Raw genomic sequence first — 18,440 nt, forward strand, 5'->3', positions numbered from 1 at the left:
AATATAAGAAATGTTACAAACCAGTGGATTCCACTGGGACTATCTAGCCCATTGGTAGTTAGTAGCATATTGATCTGAGGGTCTCATCCCGCCATTTATTGAAATAAGTTAGGGTACCGGCTTCAACATCAAGGCTGCGTAACTTGTTCCAGACCCCCACGACCCTTTGCATAAAGAACTGCCTGCTGTTTTGTTTTAACAGCTCTTCAACTTTCAGTTTCCACTTGTGCCCTGTGGTTTCTATTTGTTCATATCAAAGTAATCTGCCGGACTTTTGCCAGTACCTTTGAGGATTTTGAATTCTTGTATCAGGTCCCCTCTGTTGAACACTGAAAAGTTCTTTCAGCTAGGGCGGAGCGGTGGCTCTGTGGCTCAGGATCTGCGCCTGTGACTGGAAGGTTGCCGGTTCAAATCCTGCAGCCGGCAGAGGAATCCTACTCTGTTGGGCCCCTGAGCAAGGCCCTTAACCCCAACTGCTCCAGGGGTCTGTACAATGGCTGACCCTGTGCTCTGACCCCAAGCTCCTCTCCCTGTCTGTGTCTCCATGGAGAAAAGCTGGGGTATGTGAAAAGATGAATTCCTAATGCAAGAAATTGTATAGGGCTAATAAAGAAATATTACATTACTATAGGCTTCCTTAAGCCCCAGAATATATCTGGTTGCTCTTTTTTATTGATATGGTCATCAGTCTGTGCTCTGCATGGGTTAATAACTCATGAAGAATCGTCCACACTTTGCATCTGTCAAAAAACACTTTAGCTTAAGCCTGGATGCAAAAATCACCTGTTACTGTTGTAATCCTAGCTGCTTCACTGCTTCCCAATGTACAGGGGCTACAGGGTACAGTCTTGCTCCCAATTCTGTCATCTAATTTTGAAAGCCTCCCAGCAGTTTTGGAAACACCCATTGTGCATTACCCAACACTGGGTATCTTCTTAGGTTTGCCCAGTGACACCAGTCTAATAAAATGACAAGCTGATACCCAGGTGCGTTGCCAGCCTGCTGTCAGAACACCTGATCTTGACACCTCGGAGGCATGCTGACCCTATTCTCCTGCACACTGGATCAAAAATCTTATTTAAAAAGAGGAAAAAACACCATTAGGGGTTGTAGGCAAATAGTAGATATCTATATCGCAACTAGCGATGGTACAAAAAAAATCTGTAGTAACAGCTACAAACAGAAGGCCTTTTGGCCCACCTGCCTGTTTGGTACATCCAAGAGTCAAATCCAGACCAGCAAGTGATCGAGTCAGATGGCCCAAACGTTTTCTAAAACTTCCAGAATGGTTTCAGTCAAAAACGTCTTTCAGTGGCCTCCACTAGATCTTCGGTCCCTATTATTCCAAGTCCTAATTAATTGTTGACTATATATCTGATCTGAAATATCTGAATATCAGAGTTTAATGGAGTGAAAGATTATTTAAAACTATGGCAACACTGCCCTCTGTTGGAAATAAAGTTGGCAATTCCTCCAATTTTGTTTCAGTGAAAGGTCGGAAAAAACTCCTGCATACATCAGCGTTAAAAAAAATAAAATAATCCTTATTCGATCAGTAGCATCAGAGAGAATGGATAATAAGGAAACATACTGATTTGGCTTGACATTCACATTACCGTTGGCTTTTTCTTCCAACTTCAAAAACTGAGATGTTAAATTGAAATTAAGCCGCTGAAACATTAGTTACAATTAGGACTGAAGGTGAGAGAATGGGAAGCAGTAAAGAACACTGCATTAGGAACAATGATGAAACTAAAAATGTTTTACAATAAATGCGAACAATATAAAATATGCCCAAGCTTTTAACTTTTAATACTCTTATCATATCAAACTTTAAATACTCTATTTCATTCTCAGCTCCCAGGAGGCATCACTGCTTAGGACTTTGGACTTGTAACTGCAAGGTTGTGGGTTCAAATCCTAGGCAGGGCACATGTGTTGTGTCCAAGGGCAAGGTACTGCCCTCAGACTGCTTCAGATGCTCACCCGCCTAGGTCGGTAACAATGCACCGTGACCGTGGTTAAAAACATCACCCTAACAAATTAATCTGGCTTTCCAGGGAAAATAAGGGGTCGTCTTACAACCACTCTGTGTATGTCAGCATGTGCAGCAGCCATTTCCTGCTCCTAAACCCAAGGCTCTAAATGCCTTATATAATCATTTTAGCGCTGTCCAGTGAAAGGTGAGGATGTTCAAGCTTACACCTATTCAAGGTTCAAGCAGCCCAACGGCACAAGACACTTTCAGCAAACACAAAAGGACAAAGAGAACTGGAACGGGAATGAAAAAGGAGACCAGAAACAAGCTGTGCTGACTCATTCAATTTAATGGCACAGATCAAATATTTTATATAAAATATAACATTTTTTGGTACAGCAATAACTGGAAAAAACAGGCCTCTTTCATTACACTTAAAAAAAAAAACCTCCCACCATCTGCTAATGCAACAGCTGACAAACTGAGGGGGAAATAATTTCCTTAGATTCATTTATCCTAGTTGAGATTGCTTATGCACATAACCTAGGATCATAAATAATCTTTGGGGAAAAGAAAACAACCATGAGTGATTTTATTGACAGTATCGGTTTATGCAATTTTTTCTTCTTACATTTTCTACATCAGGAGAACACACAGATTTTCACAAACTTTAAGAAACCCCTTCATTTGATTTACATCCTGTACAAAAGTATTCTATAATCTCATAAGTACTATACCCCAACAATCAGCAAACCAACCAGTTGAACAGGTCTGAATTTCAGATCTAAAAATAAAGACTGTTCTCTGTTTCGTAATTAGATTCAGATTTATGAAACAGTCTGAATGCAGGCAGACCAGAATACGGCTACTGTAATACATCAAAATAGGTAAAATAGATTTTAAAAGAAGAATTACCAAGCTGTTGAAAACAGTTTCCAGTTTAGTTGGTAACAAATATTCATATAGGGGTACAAATCAATGGAATTGAAAATACAAAAGTGTGGCATTACACTTTTTTTGTTTTTGGATGTACATTACTTAAAGATTTGTTTTTTGTTTTGTTTTTTTCTAATTATACCAAAGAAAACAAAAGGCTTATGTACTTCATACCTGTTGTAACTCTTGAGGTTCTATGCAAGGTACTTAAAACTGGCAGTTTCTTCAGTGACATCACCCACGGTTAAATTCATGAACAAAATGTTATATACTAGTTTGCAAAATATAATTAAACTGAAACTGTAAGCAGATTTGTTGTAGAGCATTTACCGTTAGGTGACAGGTAAATTACTAGTGAAAAGAAATGTTAAGTAAAAAAAGATAGTCACTACCATTATTCAAAACAATCCAGTCTTGGGCTATAACTCATAAGCCAGAATGATTATCATTAAACTGCTATACTCCAACACTAATCATTAAAAACAATCCTTAGAGCACACTGGAAATGTATAATGTTGCTCTTCCTTTTCAGGCTCATTAGGAAAGTCTCAGTGCCATGTGTTTCATTCAATAACAGATATGCAACTGAATCGAATACTTGGCTCATGGAGATAAATTGTTTCTTTTAAGATCAAATGTATGCCTGAACAGACATCCATCACAAATAAAACTTGCAATAACATAGTCAAGAATGTTAAAAGAACCAGCTAGTAAATTTATAGATCTTTTCAAAATAGCTGAATTCATATTAAAAACAGTCCCTTTGTATTCAAATTTGGCAGCAATAAGAGGGACATCTGCAATTCTATTTATACTATAACATAAATATGGACAACAGCTTCAAAGCCCTCCTTACTCTTCAGTTGAAAATGTTTAATTCATGCATCCTTTCATGTGAATTACTTAAAAAATAAACCTTAAAAAATAAACTCTCTCATTTCTTTGATTAATACTTTAACAGTCATACCTTAACATTAAAAAGTTAAGAATATGAATTATAGATAACAGACTGAAATAAAACGTTACTTTTTTTCTCCCTTACATCTTCACAAAATTTACAAAACAATGAAAAACGAGATGCTGAGACAATTTTACCTACAAAGGGAACTTCAGAAGTTAAGAGGTTGTGTACGGAACTTGTGTGCTGTTTTCTGCCATAATCATGAATTCTAGTTTTTGCCCGAGCATAAATTTCAATTTCAATTGACATTATTCAATGAGCAAAAGAAAACACAGGAACGGGCTTCACATGGTTTATAACTTAATCCTTCTGTTTTTATAAAAAAAATAAACGCAGCCCCATTCCACGCTAGTAAACCCATTTATTCACATCGCAGAATACTGAAGCGGTGTTCGAGTCCCCGGGTCCAAGGGCAAAGGTCAAAGACAGCTGCTCAGGATGCTGCACTTGATTTCTTCGGGCCGTCTATCCCCTTGTGCTCAGGGATGTGTTTGAAGATGCACTTTTCTCTCTTTGTGCACCCACCGGTCCTCCAGTAAACACATTCACCATTTGCTTTCTGTCTGAGAAAAAAAAAACACTGACAGCTTTCAGCTACACAAACATTCATAGTAATAAAACTGAAATGTATCCGGGATGAAGTTATCCCATCAATCTCAAACTAACACGCAAGCCTTTCAGACATGCACATAACCCTCTGGATACACAGAAAGTCCAGTCTGGCTGGGAGAACTTATAATCTGGTTTCAAAATAAAGTATATAAACATACTGTCACAAATGTTAAACCAGAACTGTGTGCAGAACACATGATTTGCACTTGTCATACAGTTCCATAAATCATTAGCCTTCGGAGAATATTCTTTCATTTTATAATTTCACCTACGCTACACATCAAGGTGCATAGTGCATTTCCAAGTGTAACGCAGAACCATTTTGTGTGGCTTCTTTAGTTTGATCCATGGTGCTGGGAATTAAATCTTCAACACAGAAATACATTGTTAGCCCTATTAGGCCATGAGAAAAATACTGAAAACAGCTTCCCACTTGGTGCTATACTCCTTTTGACAGAATCCACAAACGAGAATGAATATCGCACTGAAGTGTAAATTTCCAAGCCTTCTTGCTTAGAAACAAGTCACATCAGCCTGTCTTGCACATGTTCACATCTTACAAATACAATGACAAGTGCTGAAGTATAAAAGTTGTAAGCTGTGAGTCAAGGAGGAAGGTTTTGGATATAAATATGGGTACAAGGCAAATGTATCCAGATGTCAGCTTGCATTTACCCTGAAACCTAAAGCCATTATTATTACAACCTGAAGAGTAATCCTCCTTCTAGCGCTTTGCTTTTTCCTAATTAGACTTTTCAGTCCAGAATGATGCCGGGCTAAGGCCCATCTACCCAGACCTCCCACAAAATCTACTGGGAAGATACTATTGGGCCCTGGAGATTCATTAATTTTAAATGCTTAGGCTGAATCTTAACCCAAAATGCTTCTGTCTTGTATGCTGTTACTATTTAGGAACTTCATCCTCCAAATACCTGAGGTATATTGGTGACTTTTTACTCACTGAACACCTGTGTAAATTCATTTACTACATCAGCTTTTTTGCTTTTGAATTTAAAGTATTTTAGCCTCCACCCCAATATTCCTTTACATTTCTCTCTTGGCCTAATATTCTTTTGCCAGTGCTTGCAATTCATTTTACTCATTTCCTTTCACTGGATTCTGTTTTTTTTTTTGTGTGTGTTATAAAGCACCTTTTCTATTTTTCTTCAATTGATTTGTTAAACCATTTGTGATTTTTATCTCAACCTGGAAAGTCTCAGAACATACTTCAAAGCACACCATATTATGATCACAGCTCCCTAATGTCTGTGTGCCTCACTCAGTCCCGTTTGTTTGAGAAGATCTATACAAGCATTGCCTCTTGTAGGTGCTGGGACAAAATGGGTAAGAAAGAATCATTAACCATGTTTATCCCAGGCTTTGTAGGGAAAACTGAAGTCTCCAATAAAAACTACTTTTGCTATAAACTACTTTTGCACATAAATTTGTAATTAAGCATTTTAATAACATGTAATGTAACCTCATTGTATTTTCATTGTTAGAAAGCTATCAAGCCCTTGGTATTCATTAATTTTAAATGTTACTTTGAACAGGTAGAACTGTTACATGCTGATACTATTTCAAAAATAACTTTGTTCTTGCTGTGGTATATAGTTAATTCTTTGGCTGTTAGGCAAATGTTATGATGTGTATGTGTTAGTTCACTATACCTGTGATCTACAGTTTTAGGGCAGCATATATATATATTGACTACAATGCTGCATAACAAATGCAAACTTCCTGCATGCTTAAACCAGGTTTGACTATCCTGAATCTTCCACTTCCTTGTATATTAACTCTGTGCCTGCAATAATAAGATGCCGAATTCATAACTACAGCTTTTCTATATATACAATGTATAATTATTTAGGGAAAATACTGAGGGAAAAGGAATTATTACTATTAGTACTATATAATACTAAATGGGTGATGCTGAATTTTAAAAAGAAAACTGTGAAATGATGTTATGTTAGCAGTGAGGGCAGCCCTTGATGAAACCACCTCTTTTCAGACTCTCAGTCAACCGCTGGTTCCTGATGTCCAATATTTTAAAGGCAAAGCAATGACTTTGAATACAACAGTATTGAGTTATACCCTGTTAATCCTGTTCTAGCCAAACATAGCTCTGACAATTCGACCTGGTCTTGAAACTGTGCACTTAACTGCAGGACCGGTTTGGCTTCTGACCCATTTCAGGGCTGGCCACCAGTTTGGGTATGTGCTTCACTAAACATTTAGGATACAACCCATCACAAACACTTTGAGAGATATTCTGAACAGTTACTTACTGATTAGCAGGTTTAGCTGGTTGGTCAGAAGAAGCTTTAGAAGTTTTTGCCAATGCAATATGTTTATAAACGTGATCAGGGTAACGGACTATAAGTTTGGATCCATCAATGTCTTTCCCCTGTAAAAAATACAGTACATTTCAGAACACAGAATAGAAGGAAAGGGCAAACTATGCATTTGACATACAGAACCAGTTAAAAGTTGGAGTACTCCTGCTTGAAACCAGGTTTTTCATGATAATCTGTGCTTCCAACTGTATAAACTTGTCTATAACCACTTAATATTTAATTACATGATGTGTACTTATAATCTTAAGTAAACTGCATTGAAAACGTTAATTTTTCATTTTCAATAAAATGAACACCCAAAGCAAGCAGATTTCAGTTTGAAGCCCAGGTTAGTTAAAAGTCAGAAATGTGTATAACATGGTGTTAGAACACTAAAAGAAGTTTAAAATGGTCTTTGTTAGATGTTCTCATGGTTAACTAGCATGTTACCTCATTTACTTTTTAGTCACCAGTTATTGGTAAGCAGGTGAGGGTCCACGATTACTATAAATATAGGGAGCATGGTCAAAAGTTAGTAAATTCTGAATGAACATTGCAAAATTTGCTCAGCAAGCAAGGAAAAAGTAATAACTTTAAAAAAATGAAGGTCAATCTTTAACACAAATTTCAAGAACTTTGCAAGCGTCAGTAACTGCTGTGGCCAAGACTATCAAACGATATGAAGAAACTAGCACTCATGAGGACCGAAGAAGGCCAGGCAGGCCAGAGGTGACCTCAGAATCAGAATACGTTCATTAGAGTCACAAGTCTGTGAAACCGGTGACTGACTGCACCTGAAATACAAGCTGAGCTCAATGCAACTAGAAGTACAGATGTTTCAACACCAACTGTTCAGAGAAGGTTGCATGAAGCACATTTTCAATGCAGTTGACTAAATATTAAGTGTTTATAGACCAGATTATACAGTTTCAAGCACAGATAATCATGGAAAACCTGGTTTCAAGGAAGTGTACTCAAACATTTGACTGGTACTGTATGTGAAATTTCTGTTTACAAGGAAATTTGTAGCACACAAATACATTGTATCATTTATAGCAATGATACATTGCTCATCTAATGGGTGAAGCAGTGGCTCTGTGGCTAAGGATCTGCGCCTGTGGGTTGAAGGCTGCAGGTTAAAATCCTGCGGCCAGCAGAGGAATCCTACTCCGTTGGGCCCCTGAGCAAGGCCCTTAATCCCAACTGCTCCAGGGGCGCTGTACAATGGCTGACCCTGCGCTCTGACCCCAACATTCTCTCTGTCTGTGTGTCTCATGGAGAGCAAGCTGGGGTATGTGAAAAGACAAATTTCTAATGCAAGAAATTGTATATGGCTAATAAAGTGATCTTATCTTAATCTATTATTAGCAGATGATACAGACCACTCCATAGTAATCCAGCTAGAGACATCCACTCCTGTATTATGCACACCACAAGTTCATTAAAACTCAGTTTCCTGAAGGATTAACAAGCGCATGCGAGAATTAAAAAGTTTAATTACACATACAGCACCTGATTCTTTACAGTTAAAGAAAGGGCATTCTTTGGAGCATTGACTCTGCTGCCCCCTTTTTTTTTCTCGTCATTTGAGATGGACCATTTCTGATAAATCTACCTTTTTGGGGACTGAGACACGGACATACAGTTTGCCCAATACATAAAAACAAAACACAGAGGGACAGAACTAGAAAACCAACAATACAAGGTAATTTGAGCACCAAAGGGAACATATCACCCTGCAGCTCACAACTGGCAACCCACTGAAGCTCAGCAGGTGTAAGCCTGGTCAGTCCCTGGATGGGAGACCTCCTGGGAAAAAAAGGTTGCTGCTGGAAGTGGTGTTAGGGGGGCCAGCTGGGGGAGCTCACCCTGCAGTCTGTTTGTGTACTAATGCCCAAGTAAGGCCCCACAGGGGACACTGCACTGTAAAATAGGTGCCATCCTTAGGATGAGTCATAAAATCGAGGTCCTGACTCTCTGTGGTCACTAAAAATGTTACCCCGGCATCCTGGTCAAATTTCCCATTGTCCTTTCCCAATCATGGCCTCCTAATAATCCCCATCTCTGAAGTGGCTTCATCACTCTTGTTCTCCTCCCCAATGCGAGCTGGTGTGTGGTGAGTGTACTGGTGCACTATGGCTGCTGTCACATCATCCAGGTGGGGCTGCACACTGTTGGTGGTGGAGGGGAGTCCTCATGACCTGTAAAGTGCTTTTAGTGGAGTGTCTAGAAAAGCGATATATTAATTAAGCAATTATTAATTATAAAAATAATCCGGGATTTAGCATAGGGACTGTTGTCTTTTAGTTGTAGAAATATTTTCCTTTTTGTTTTCCACCAGGATAAAGAAATCACATTGGTTCAATGTTCTATTTGTAACAGGGAAAAAACTGCCATTTATTTAGCATCCATTTTAAAGAGTGATTTAATCTTGTGTAGACCCTTAATTTGACAAGAAACAGGTTCTCTCTTTTTATATAGTATGAATGTCTATTTTCTTGTTCTATAGAAGACATTATTTGGTACTTGCATCCTTGTTCTGTGCCTCCTAACATACTTTCACAAGGGCAGGACATTTCCCAGGAAGAAAGCCATGGCATACAGTGTCTGTAAATTTTATACAATTAAAAAACAAAGTCAAAACTAGAAATAAAATGAAAGGCAACTTCATTTCCAGCTGTTCTTTCCTCTGTCTTCAAGAACAGACTTCTAGGGCCTTCTAAACATATAGATGGGTATCATGTATAACTTTAACATCTGTGTGTTCACATGTTAGAGACACACTGGACAAGATATGCAGCCCCTGGGCCATCTAAAAATTGACTAAATTTATGTCTATTAAATCGTTTAAACTAAAGTACATAAGAAAACAGTATAGCAGCAAAATTTAGTGGTATCAAACTGAAAATGAGAAAAGTTGGTAATCTACAAAAAGTAAATGCTAAAATGACGAAGTAGAAAATCTCTGCTAAAAAAAACTGAAGACAGCTTGTGCTCATCATTTAATTCAGGGTGAGAGACAGTTCACATCTCTTGTTTAAGAAGGAAAAATGAGGAGTGAACCATAAACACTAAAAATCTACCGCCAAATTAAACTCTTAATACAAATTCCGAAAACACTTATTTCTTGTTCTCTGACTACTACTGCTAACTAAACCGGTGAATAAGAAAACTTAAGTGACATCTGCCAAGGTCTCAAAGTGTATTATATGACAAGAAGGTAGACCTTCTGACAGCCAAAAAAATCAAACATTTATTTTCTAAGATGAGCAAACCACAATACTGACAAAGCAACACCTATGGGAAATAAAGTAACGTTCAGTTTTACATTGCAAAGATCACTATCAGAGCTGTTTCAAGGGCTATAGAGAGCGATGATTTAAAAATAACTGTCATTCTCCCTTCTGAATGTTTTATAGAAGTACAGAATGCTAACCCTGAAATCTTCCAAGCAGCACTTTCTGCTGTAATGCACCATACACATTGGCTAATATAAAAAGAAGCCACGATCTATAAAACAGGTCACTGCTGTACTTACGGTTTATTTACTACTCATCATCAGACCCATATGTAAAGCAGGGGTCTCAAGCTGATTTTTCTTAAGCGCCTCGGTCAGCTTTCACTTCTCCAGGCAACCCAAGTAGATTCACATCTCTTAGGGAAAAAAATTAATCGAACTATAAAATTTCTTGCCTGCCAGACACCTGGCAACACCCCTGTTCTGCCAGTTTGTTGATGTTATTTTTGAGACCGAGTAATTAAGATCTTTAGAACTGTGCTGCGTATTTCGACTTGGTGATGATCTTTGTGAGAAACAAGTTGTTCACAAATGTAAGAACGGACATGTTTCTTCTGAAGGTGTTGTAAAGATTTGGAAAAGATGGTGGAAGATATCTGGAAAGGACTCTACGATACTCTGCCTAATAAAATATTTCAACTGTGTTCTCAGTTCAAAGAATCTCTTTAAAGAAGAGCCCGTGCTCAGCCACCATACCTCAGGGAAGTAGAGCAAATATTATAGAGTCCATTTCCTCCAAGAATGTTCAATTGTTGTATCCAGCCTTGCGCAAAACCGATCCACACTTTTTACAACAACTGACATGGCAATTTTCTGCACAGTGCATGTTGATGCACAAAGCAGTACATACCTAGTGCATTTGGTTCATTCATGCATTTTTCACTGAAAACGTGCAAACAGTTTTTGACCAATCACTGCTGGGACACTGTGGTTAAGCTTGCTAACAATTTCCAAGGCAAAAGGTGGTGTTCCAGTGCCTATAAAAGGCAGAAAAGCTTTTCACTCACCCTTATGCATTTTTCATTCACTTTTGATAAGTTCCCCTGTTCTTCGGTTACGGCAAAGTTTTCATTAACAAGTCATATATACATCAGATGGGCACTTTGCTCAACAGTGAACATGCACAGAAAACTGCGCCTTTCTCGAAATGCTCATTGATAACTTTCTGGATGTCAGAAATACAGTCTGCAATCATTTGAAGATCAGAACACGATTTTAACTCAGTCTATTGGAACATATCTGCAATTTTCATCACACATTAATAATACCCCACTTTGCAACTGGTTTCCCAGAATTAGCAAACATTTCACTCACAATGTAACTAGCCAAAACGTCTGACTGACTGAAGCTGTTGCTGCTTAGATAATTGTTCAATAGTGAGGACACCCTCTCTTCCCTCGTGTAGTTATGATATTGCTCTGCACGTTTAGTTGCAAAATGCCATTCATTACGGTAACCTTTTACAAAAACAACTTCTTTCAAAATACACACAGCAGCCTGGTTGTACTCCATGAGAAAACAGCAGTTTACTAATCTTGGACTTGGTGGTGTCCGGCGTCAACGTTCCTTAAAGTGGGAGATATCTTTATACCCTGATTTTTCCATTAATTTTTTTTCTAGTTGCAAAATGTGAGTTACGTACACCAGCATACAGTTCTAACAGTAACTAGGTAAATAATCCCCCATTTGGCCATGATCCCCACTTACTTTATTGTTTCTACCACTGTTGTTGAAATCACCAGGATCTCTAGCATTTTATATTGATATCAGCAGGGACAGAGTGACACCTAGTGGACCGATATTGTCACTGCACTGTACAGCCATAAATGTCACTGATACATTACCTTTTAATAATAATATCAGTTTATTAATCCTTTACAATTTTTTGCATTAGGAATTGTCTTTTCGCATACCTCAGCTTGCTCTCCATGAGACACACAGACAGAGAGAACGTTGGGGTCAGAGCGCAGGGTCAGCCATTGTACAGCGCCCCTGGAGCAGTTGGGGTTAAGGGCCTTGCTCAGGGGCCCAACGGAGTAGGATTCCTCTGCCGGCTGCGGGATTTGAACCGGCAACCTTCCAGCCACAGACGCAGACCCTGAGCCACAGAGCCACCGCTCCGCCCCATTTGATAATAGTGCTTGCTGCTATTAATGCGGACTTGATTAACTTTTACTGGACCGTGGAGCTGCTTGGGCCACAGTTAGTCTCCAGGATATGACCTTGAATGCCTAGACTAAAGGATTCCCAGTAAGATGTCTGAAAAGAAATTTACCTGCATTGCCAAGATCGCTCTTTCAGCAGATTCCTTCTTTGTATAGTTGATAAAGGCACAGCGTTTACCATACAACACCCGCATGCTGTGAATTTCACCAGCACTGCAATAAGAAGAGGGAAGACTTTAGTTATAAAAAAAACCTGGAGTATTCCTTTGGAGCTGTAAGCAAAACTGTCTATATTACTACTTCCTCACACTAAAACAACAACTCACCTGCTAAATAATTGCTGAAGCATCTTCTCCGTCACTGAAGGGGTCACATTTCCAACCCATACGGCTACAAGTTCCCTGTTCAAAAGGAATTGAAAGGAAGGATTAAGGAAATTTAAGATATTTTTTAAATCAACAAATTAAGCCACATTTTATAAATTCATAACTTTAAACCACAGCATTTAATTTAAGCACATCCACATTCCAGCGACATTTGGTGAAAGACTTTGATACTGCAGAACAACGGCTCTATCTTTGTCATTATGAACACTGGTGACTTCGCACTTGAAGCTGGATTACCTTGGACAGGCTGCCTTTGATTGTAAAGCACTGTGGCATGAGCGCAGAAAATTAAATTTAGAAAAAAATGTGTAAAAAATACTTGCAAGGGCTGCTGTTCTGGGCCCTTTAAGCTCTTCTGCGGGAGGCTGGGTTTGGGCTGTGGATGCGTTTGCAGGACAGGTTTGGCAGCAGCGTGAGGTTTTTTCGTCTTTGGCACAATCCAGTCCTCTTCAGCAGCCGGACTGCTCCCAGCGTCAGGCTGGGTATCATACACTTTCACATCTGCAAGACAGCAAAACTACAATGTATGCTGTCCAGATACCATGTGGATAAGAAGTCATATGACCCGGAGGCAAAGCGCTCCAGAAAAAGGAGATATAAAGTCAAATATTATTTTCCTTAAAGCATCGTAGTACATTTCACATTGACACAGCCCAGCAACAGCAATTCATGCACACAGTTAAGTATTTAGTAAAACATGTGAGTGGTTTACAAACATAACTGAACAAAAAGCAGCAGTGATTTAGCAGCAGGGAAACAAACACGTCAGTTGGATGTCAGCATTGGAAAGAGAAACTTTCTCCAGTTCCAAAGCTGAGACAGCACCCCAAGTTACAGGCCAACAAAGAAGTCACTACAGTGCAACCCCAGAAACAAGGCAACAAAATTGTATCTAGAATAGCCAAGTAAGCCTCTTTTGCACTCTTGCGGCAGAAATAAAGTGAACTGCTGCTACAACAGGTGCTCAACCTCAACAGCCACATGGCCCCAGCACACCAGCTTCCACATGAGCCAAAGCATTTTATATTTACAAAAGAATGACAATTTTTTAATCGCATACTTGAATCATAGGCTGAAATTGTTAGGATGAAAGCAGCAACGAGACTTTCAAGATTAAAGACAAAACTGGAAAGTGGAAGTCTTACCATGAATACTGGACAGTGCATCCAAGGCTTTTTCAAATGTCCCATGTATTATTAAAGCATTTGAACTTTGTTCTCGAGTAAACCCCATGTCCTGCAATAAAATGGTTCGGAATGTTTTACTCACTCCTTTGTGTTTCCAAAAAAAGTGAATTTCCCTTTGGAGTTTGCAAAAAGCTGCAGTGAAACATGCTGGATTTAAAGGGCCCAGTCTAAACATCCACTTGAATCAGATTCAAGAGGAGTCGCAAATAAAGCAAATTCAAAAATCCATACACACAAACAATCTTGGAATGTACCCCTTAAATAAAGAACCCCCACTGAACCACAGACTTGTACTGCAGAAGTCTGACATGAAAAAAAACCAATATGTGACATCACTCTACCGCAGTGTGTTCCTGCTAATGCAGGGGTAAGCAAAAGTAAGATAATTCATGTGGCTGACATTTTTACTCAAAACAACCACAGACTAACTGAAGTACCTTGCTCTGGTGTACAACAGTGCCCTGCCTGGGATAAGAACCCTAAACATTTCTGTAGGAGGCCATCTGACCCATCATGATTCAGTGGCTAACTAATCAAGGGCATCATCTAGGTATTTCTTAGATGACCACAACCAAACAAGGTTATTAACATGGCTCAGCGGTTTGTCCCAACTTACCATCAATTGTGTGATCTGAACTCTCATCAGCTCCTGGGCTGCATCGGTACAGGAACTGTCCAGCTTTAACACTTCTTTAAATGCTTGTGCAGCCTCAATGTACCTCTGGAAATAAGATGAAATATTACCTTTAGCACACATACCAACTCTGTCACCACAGATTTTTTTTTGGAAGGTGTTACTTATTTCACATGTCCAGTTATTTCAAATGGGAACTCTCAATAATTCTGGTCATGTCGTTCATTACTGAAGCAGTTCAGATTTGTCTCAAAGCAGAACCTCTTTTTAATTCAATAAACATCTACACACTGCAATACAGCCAACAAGTTTCAAATACTGTTTGCCAATATACATACACAAAAATACTGTAATAAGCACAAAGAAAACTCAGATAAAATTAATTTATCCTTTGAAATCTCTTTTTGCCATTGACCACTCCAAATATACTGCAGAACAACTATAATGCTAACAATCTGATTTAAAATAAATAGCAAAATGGACTGCTAGGAGCAAACTTAAGAAGAGTCTTGCCCTGGAGACTTACATAATGAATACACTTTGCTTTGGTATACTATAATAGATCTATTTATTCATAAAAGAAACTCATGGTTTTACAAAAACTTTGCTTGTACTTATGTCTCCCTCTCTTTAACTGCATTTTGAAGGTATAGGAAAACTGATCCAGCAAAAACTGAGGATCAAAAGTCACTCTAAAAGGATTATAGCAGATTGTGCTGCTGTTTTTTTAGGCATGTAAAAAATTAAAAGATTTTAATATGACATCAATTTGTTCAATGCACAACTGCAGTCCAAAATAAAAAAATCAACTCTTAAATTTAACATTTCTTTCCAATGGTGTGAAATTTGCTCTACTTGATATAAATCCTGAGTGTCATGAAATGCTTAATCAAATGTATTTATAGATTCTGCTTATGTATTAGTCACTACCACATTTACCTATTATTTTCATTTTTTACATTAATGTTTTTAACTAAATTTACTGTTTCTTGAAGTCTCTCAGTAATTTGTCACAAGCAACAGATTTTCTCTCTAGTCAGTTATGAAATGGCATACTTTTTAATTCATTATCTTTTACAGAATATATAGATGTTATTAAAATAACTTACTTATACAGGCAACTTTAATAGTGCAAATGAATTCATACAGTCACAAGAACAGCTGTTGCTTACCATCCACAATTACACATGCATTATTAAAACAGATGGAAAATGTGAGGTGTTTTTTTGGGAGTCACCACCAATGAATAATAAGATGCATCTTCCTTCAAGTGTGTCTGAAATTAATGCCCCCGATTTTTGCTTTACAGTCTCTAACGAATGCAGGAGACAAGTTTTCAATAGACCCGATCACAAATTCTTCACAATATTTTGCATCTGGTAAAGTCCGGTGTTCATTGCATCATCACAGAACAGCGCTCTGGCGTTAGAAAAAATAATTTTGAGTAGTAAGACAGAACCTGTAATGCACCAACCCACCATCTTTAGTGAAATGCTACAGACAACTGACATGAAAAGAGCAAAGCATGATGACCATGCCCATGAACAGATCTCCGTAGGGACACCAGTTTTAATTAAATGAGAAAAAAGATTCTGTATTTCAGCTTCAGCAGAAGGCTGTTTTCCACACTGTGTATTGAGTGTCTCAAGCAAGACATTAAACTGAACCATCTCTTAGCTTTCTTGAGTGCTCAGGCAAACCAAATTGTTGGAGACATTACCTTCAAACCAGCCAGAGCCCTGCCTTTCCTGTACAAGCCTTTAGTCCACTTAGGGTTCATGCTGAGAGAAATCTCTGCATCACTGAGCGCTTTATCATATTCTTGCATCTTCTCATAACAGAAAGAGCGATTGCCAAAGATTCTACAAAGAAAAGATTTCAGAATCACCTTAGCACTGAATAAATAAAACCCGGAATCACAACCTATTTTTCAGCATAATAATAACAAGCATGATTAAACATATTTGTGTAGGGATACATTATCTTAAATTGAGACTGAGTAAAAGAAAGGTTACAAATGAGAGGTGATCATTTTTAGTGGGCAGTTTTGCTGCTTACTATAGTAAATACCTAATTGTTCTGAAGGTCTCATCTAGTCATTTCATGAAAGGTGCCTGGTTAACAGCTCCAACCACATGGATAGGAAGCTTGTTCCACACACCCATAACCCTTTCACGTAAAGTAGTGCCGAACTCTCATCTGTGAAAACATGTTCTCCGTTTCGTGCTTCAATGATTTTTTACTTAATTGATTTGGTCAACAATTTTAGTGGACCGGGTCCCTTGTAGTCCTCTCTGTTCAGGACTAAAAGGTTCAGCTCTTTTAAAAGCATCACAGTATGAAAGTGTTCACTAAATGCAAAGGCTTACCTAAACTCTTTTGGATTATATTTAATTGCATCCGTAAAATACTTCACAGCAACTTCAAAGCGGCCTGAATTAGCCAACTGATTTCCAATCACTGCGGAAAAAACACGGTCATAAAGTTTGATTACACGGGCACCTCTATAACTACGTCCAAATAAGAAAAAAAAACTCTACTGGAATATGCAACAAAAAGGAGATCAGTTTTAGCTCAAGAAATACACCAAGCTGTTTTATTTAGATACATTACAATCTTGCCTTCTGCACTTCCTTAAATCAGTGAAAATCATCAATAAAACTCATGCATCTAAGAAATATGCATAAGAAATCTATAAGATGCAAGAATCAGAGTAAAACAGTTAAATTATGCTTACTAACCTGCTAACTCCATACTCTTCACTATAATGTCCTTGTCACCATTTTCTGCACCATTCTGCAACAATTTTCAAAGAAGATATAAAGTTAAGGTAAGATTCTAAGTATATTATTTATGGATAATCCATTAGCAAATGTAAAAAGTCTGAACTAGATTTGGCAGAAGGCATGCTGAGAACCACAGTGAAGCACATCAACTCTGCTCTCCTATGGAAAGGTCTCTGAAGGGCGCATGGAGACAAAACATGCAGTTCTCAGCAGTCAAACTTGAATACACAGGACACGATGCTATTGTTATTCTACTTCAAACTATTAATCTTCACTAACACACTCAACATTGAACTACTGAAGAATAAGGGAGCTAGAGATTACATTTCCCTGCCATGTGTGTGTCACCTTTAGATATTTGGTATTTAACAGCCATAAATTCAGATCATATTAAATATGATATATTATATATACAGATGCATTCCCTGATTTCCTCATTTTTTATGGTATTGCATTCTCTCTTCAAAAGACATATGGTACCCCCACCCCCTCATTTTACCTTTTGCTGGGTATTCAGTTCCACCTCCGACTTCCTATCTGATCTATTTGGAGAACATTTCTTCTTTTCTTTCTTCTCTGGCTTAGGCTTTTTATCCATTTTACGTTGAGCAATGCTAGCAGCTTTAGTCACAAAACAACTATTCATGTCCAGCTCATCCTGCGAGACAAACCAAAGTTATAATGTGACAAATCTCAACAGGTGAAGAAAGGGCAGATCCTTCAATATTTGGAGTAAACATGGTGACACTGACTTACTGCTTACATCTGAACATACATTTCTTCTAATTGCAATCTTCACTTAATGGAACATACATTCAGAACACCCTACATCACACCTAGTGTCTGATGAACACTAGAGAAAAAAGAAAGTGGTACAAAAAAACAAGAATAATCAAATGATGTCGACATGAACAGGGAAAACAAAGGTAATGCCTGCACCTGCAAATAAGGAAATGTCAAAAACTAAACACACAGTCTGGCTCATTTTATAATTAACCGATGAGCATCTTATCCAGCTGTTTCTTGAAAGAAGCCAGGGGTTTTAACAATATGACAGGGTAGCTTGTTCCACACTCCTACAACCCTTTAGATACAAAAATCTCCTGTTCTCAGTTTTAAAGGCACATCCAAATACTTTATAATAATGTTCTCTGATGTGCA

At 38.2% G+C, this 18,440-nt stretch overlaps 1 protein-coding gene across 6 annotated transcripts in view; it reads right to left on the minus strand.

Annotated features, from left to right (window-relative positions):
* Nucleotides 1–2,309: 2,309 nt before the first annotated feature.
* Nucleotides 2,310–18,440, minus strand: part of LOC148679004 (uncharacterized) — a 37,914-nt gene continuing 21,783 nt past the window's right edge. For 4 of the 6 annotated variants that reach the window (XM_088638339.1, XM_088638348.1, XM_088638332.1 and 1 more), the window contains exons 8-18: nucleotides 17,779–17,937; nucleotides 17,235–17,289; nucleotides 16,863–16,953; nucleotides 16,214–16,355; nucleotides 14,476–14,580; nucleotides 13,818–13,908; nucleotides 12,996–13,173; nucleotides 12,613–12,687; nucleotides 12,397–12,499; nucleotides 6,776–6,894; nucleotides 2,310–4,438 (exon numbers count right to left, since the gene is read on the minus strand). In XM_088638339.1, coding sequence (XP_088494465.1) covers nucleotides 4,309–4,438; nucleotides 6,776–6,894; nucleotides 12,397–12,499; nucleotides 12,613–12,687; nucleotides 12,996–13,173; nucleotides 13,818–13,908; nucleotides 14,476–14,580; nucleotides 16,214–16,355; nucleotides 16,863–16,953; nucleotides 17,235–17,289; nucleotides 17,779–17,937 — 1,248 coding nt within the window. In that variant the 3' untranslated portion in view covers nucleotides 2,310–4,308. Of the gene's footprint in view, nucleotides 4,439–6,775; nucleotides 6,895–6,918; nucleotides 10,478–12,396; nucleotides 12,500–12,612; nucleotides 12,688–12,995; nucleotides 13,174–13,817; nucleotides 13,909–14,475; nucleotides 14,581–16,213; nucleotides 16,356–16,862; nucleotides 16,954–17,234; nucleotides 17,290–17,778; nucleotides 17,938–18,440 lie in introns of those variants that run through there. The other 2 variants (XM_088638356.1, XM_088638373.1) reach the window with 2 other exon arrangements.

The sequence above is a fragment of the Lepisosteus platostomus genome, chromosome 1 (genome assembly GCF_059453375.1).
Source record: "Lepisosteus platostomus isolate fLepPlt1 chromosome 1, fLepPlt1.hap1, whole genome shotgun sequence".
Lineage (NCBI taxonomy): Eukaryota > Metazoa > Chordata > Actinopteri > Semionotiformes > Lepisosteidae > Lepisosteus > Lepisosteus platostomus.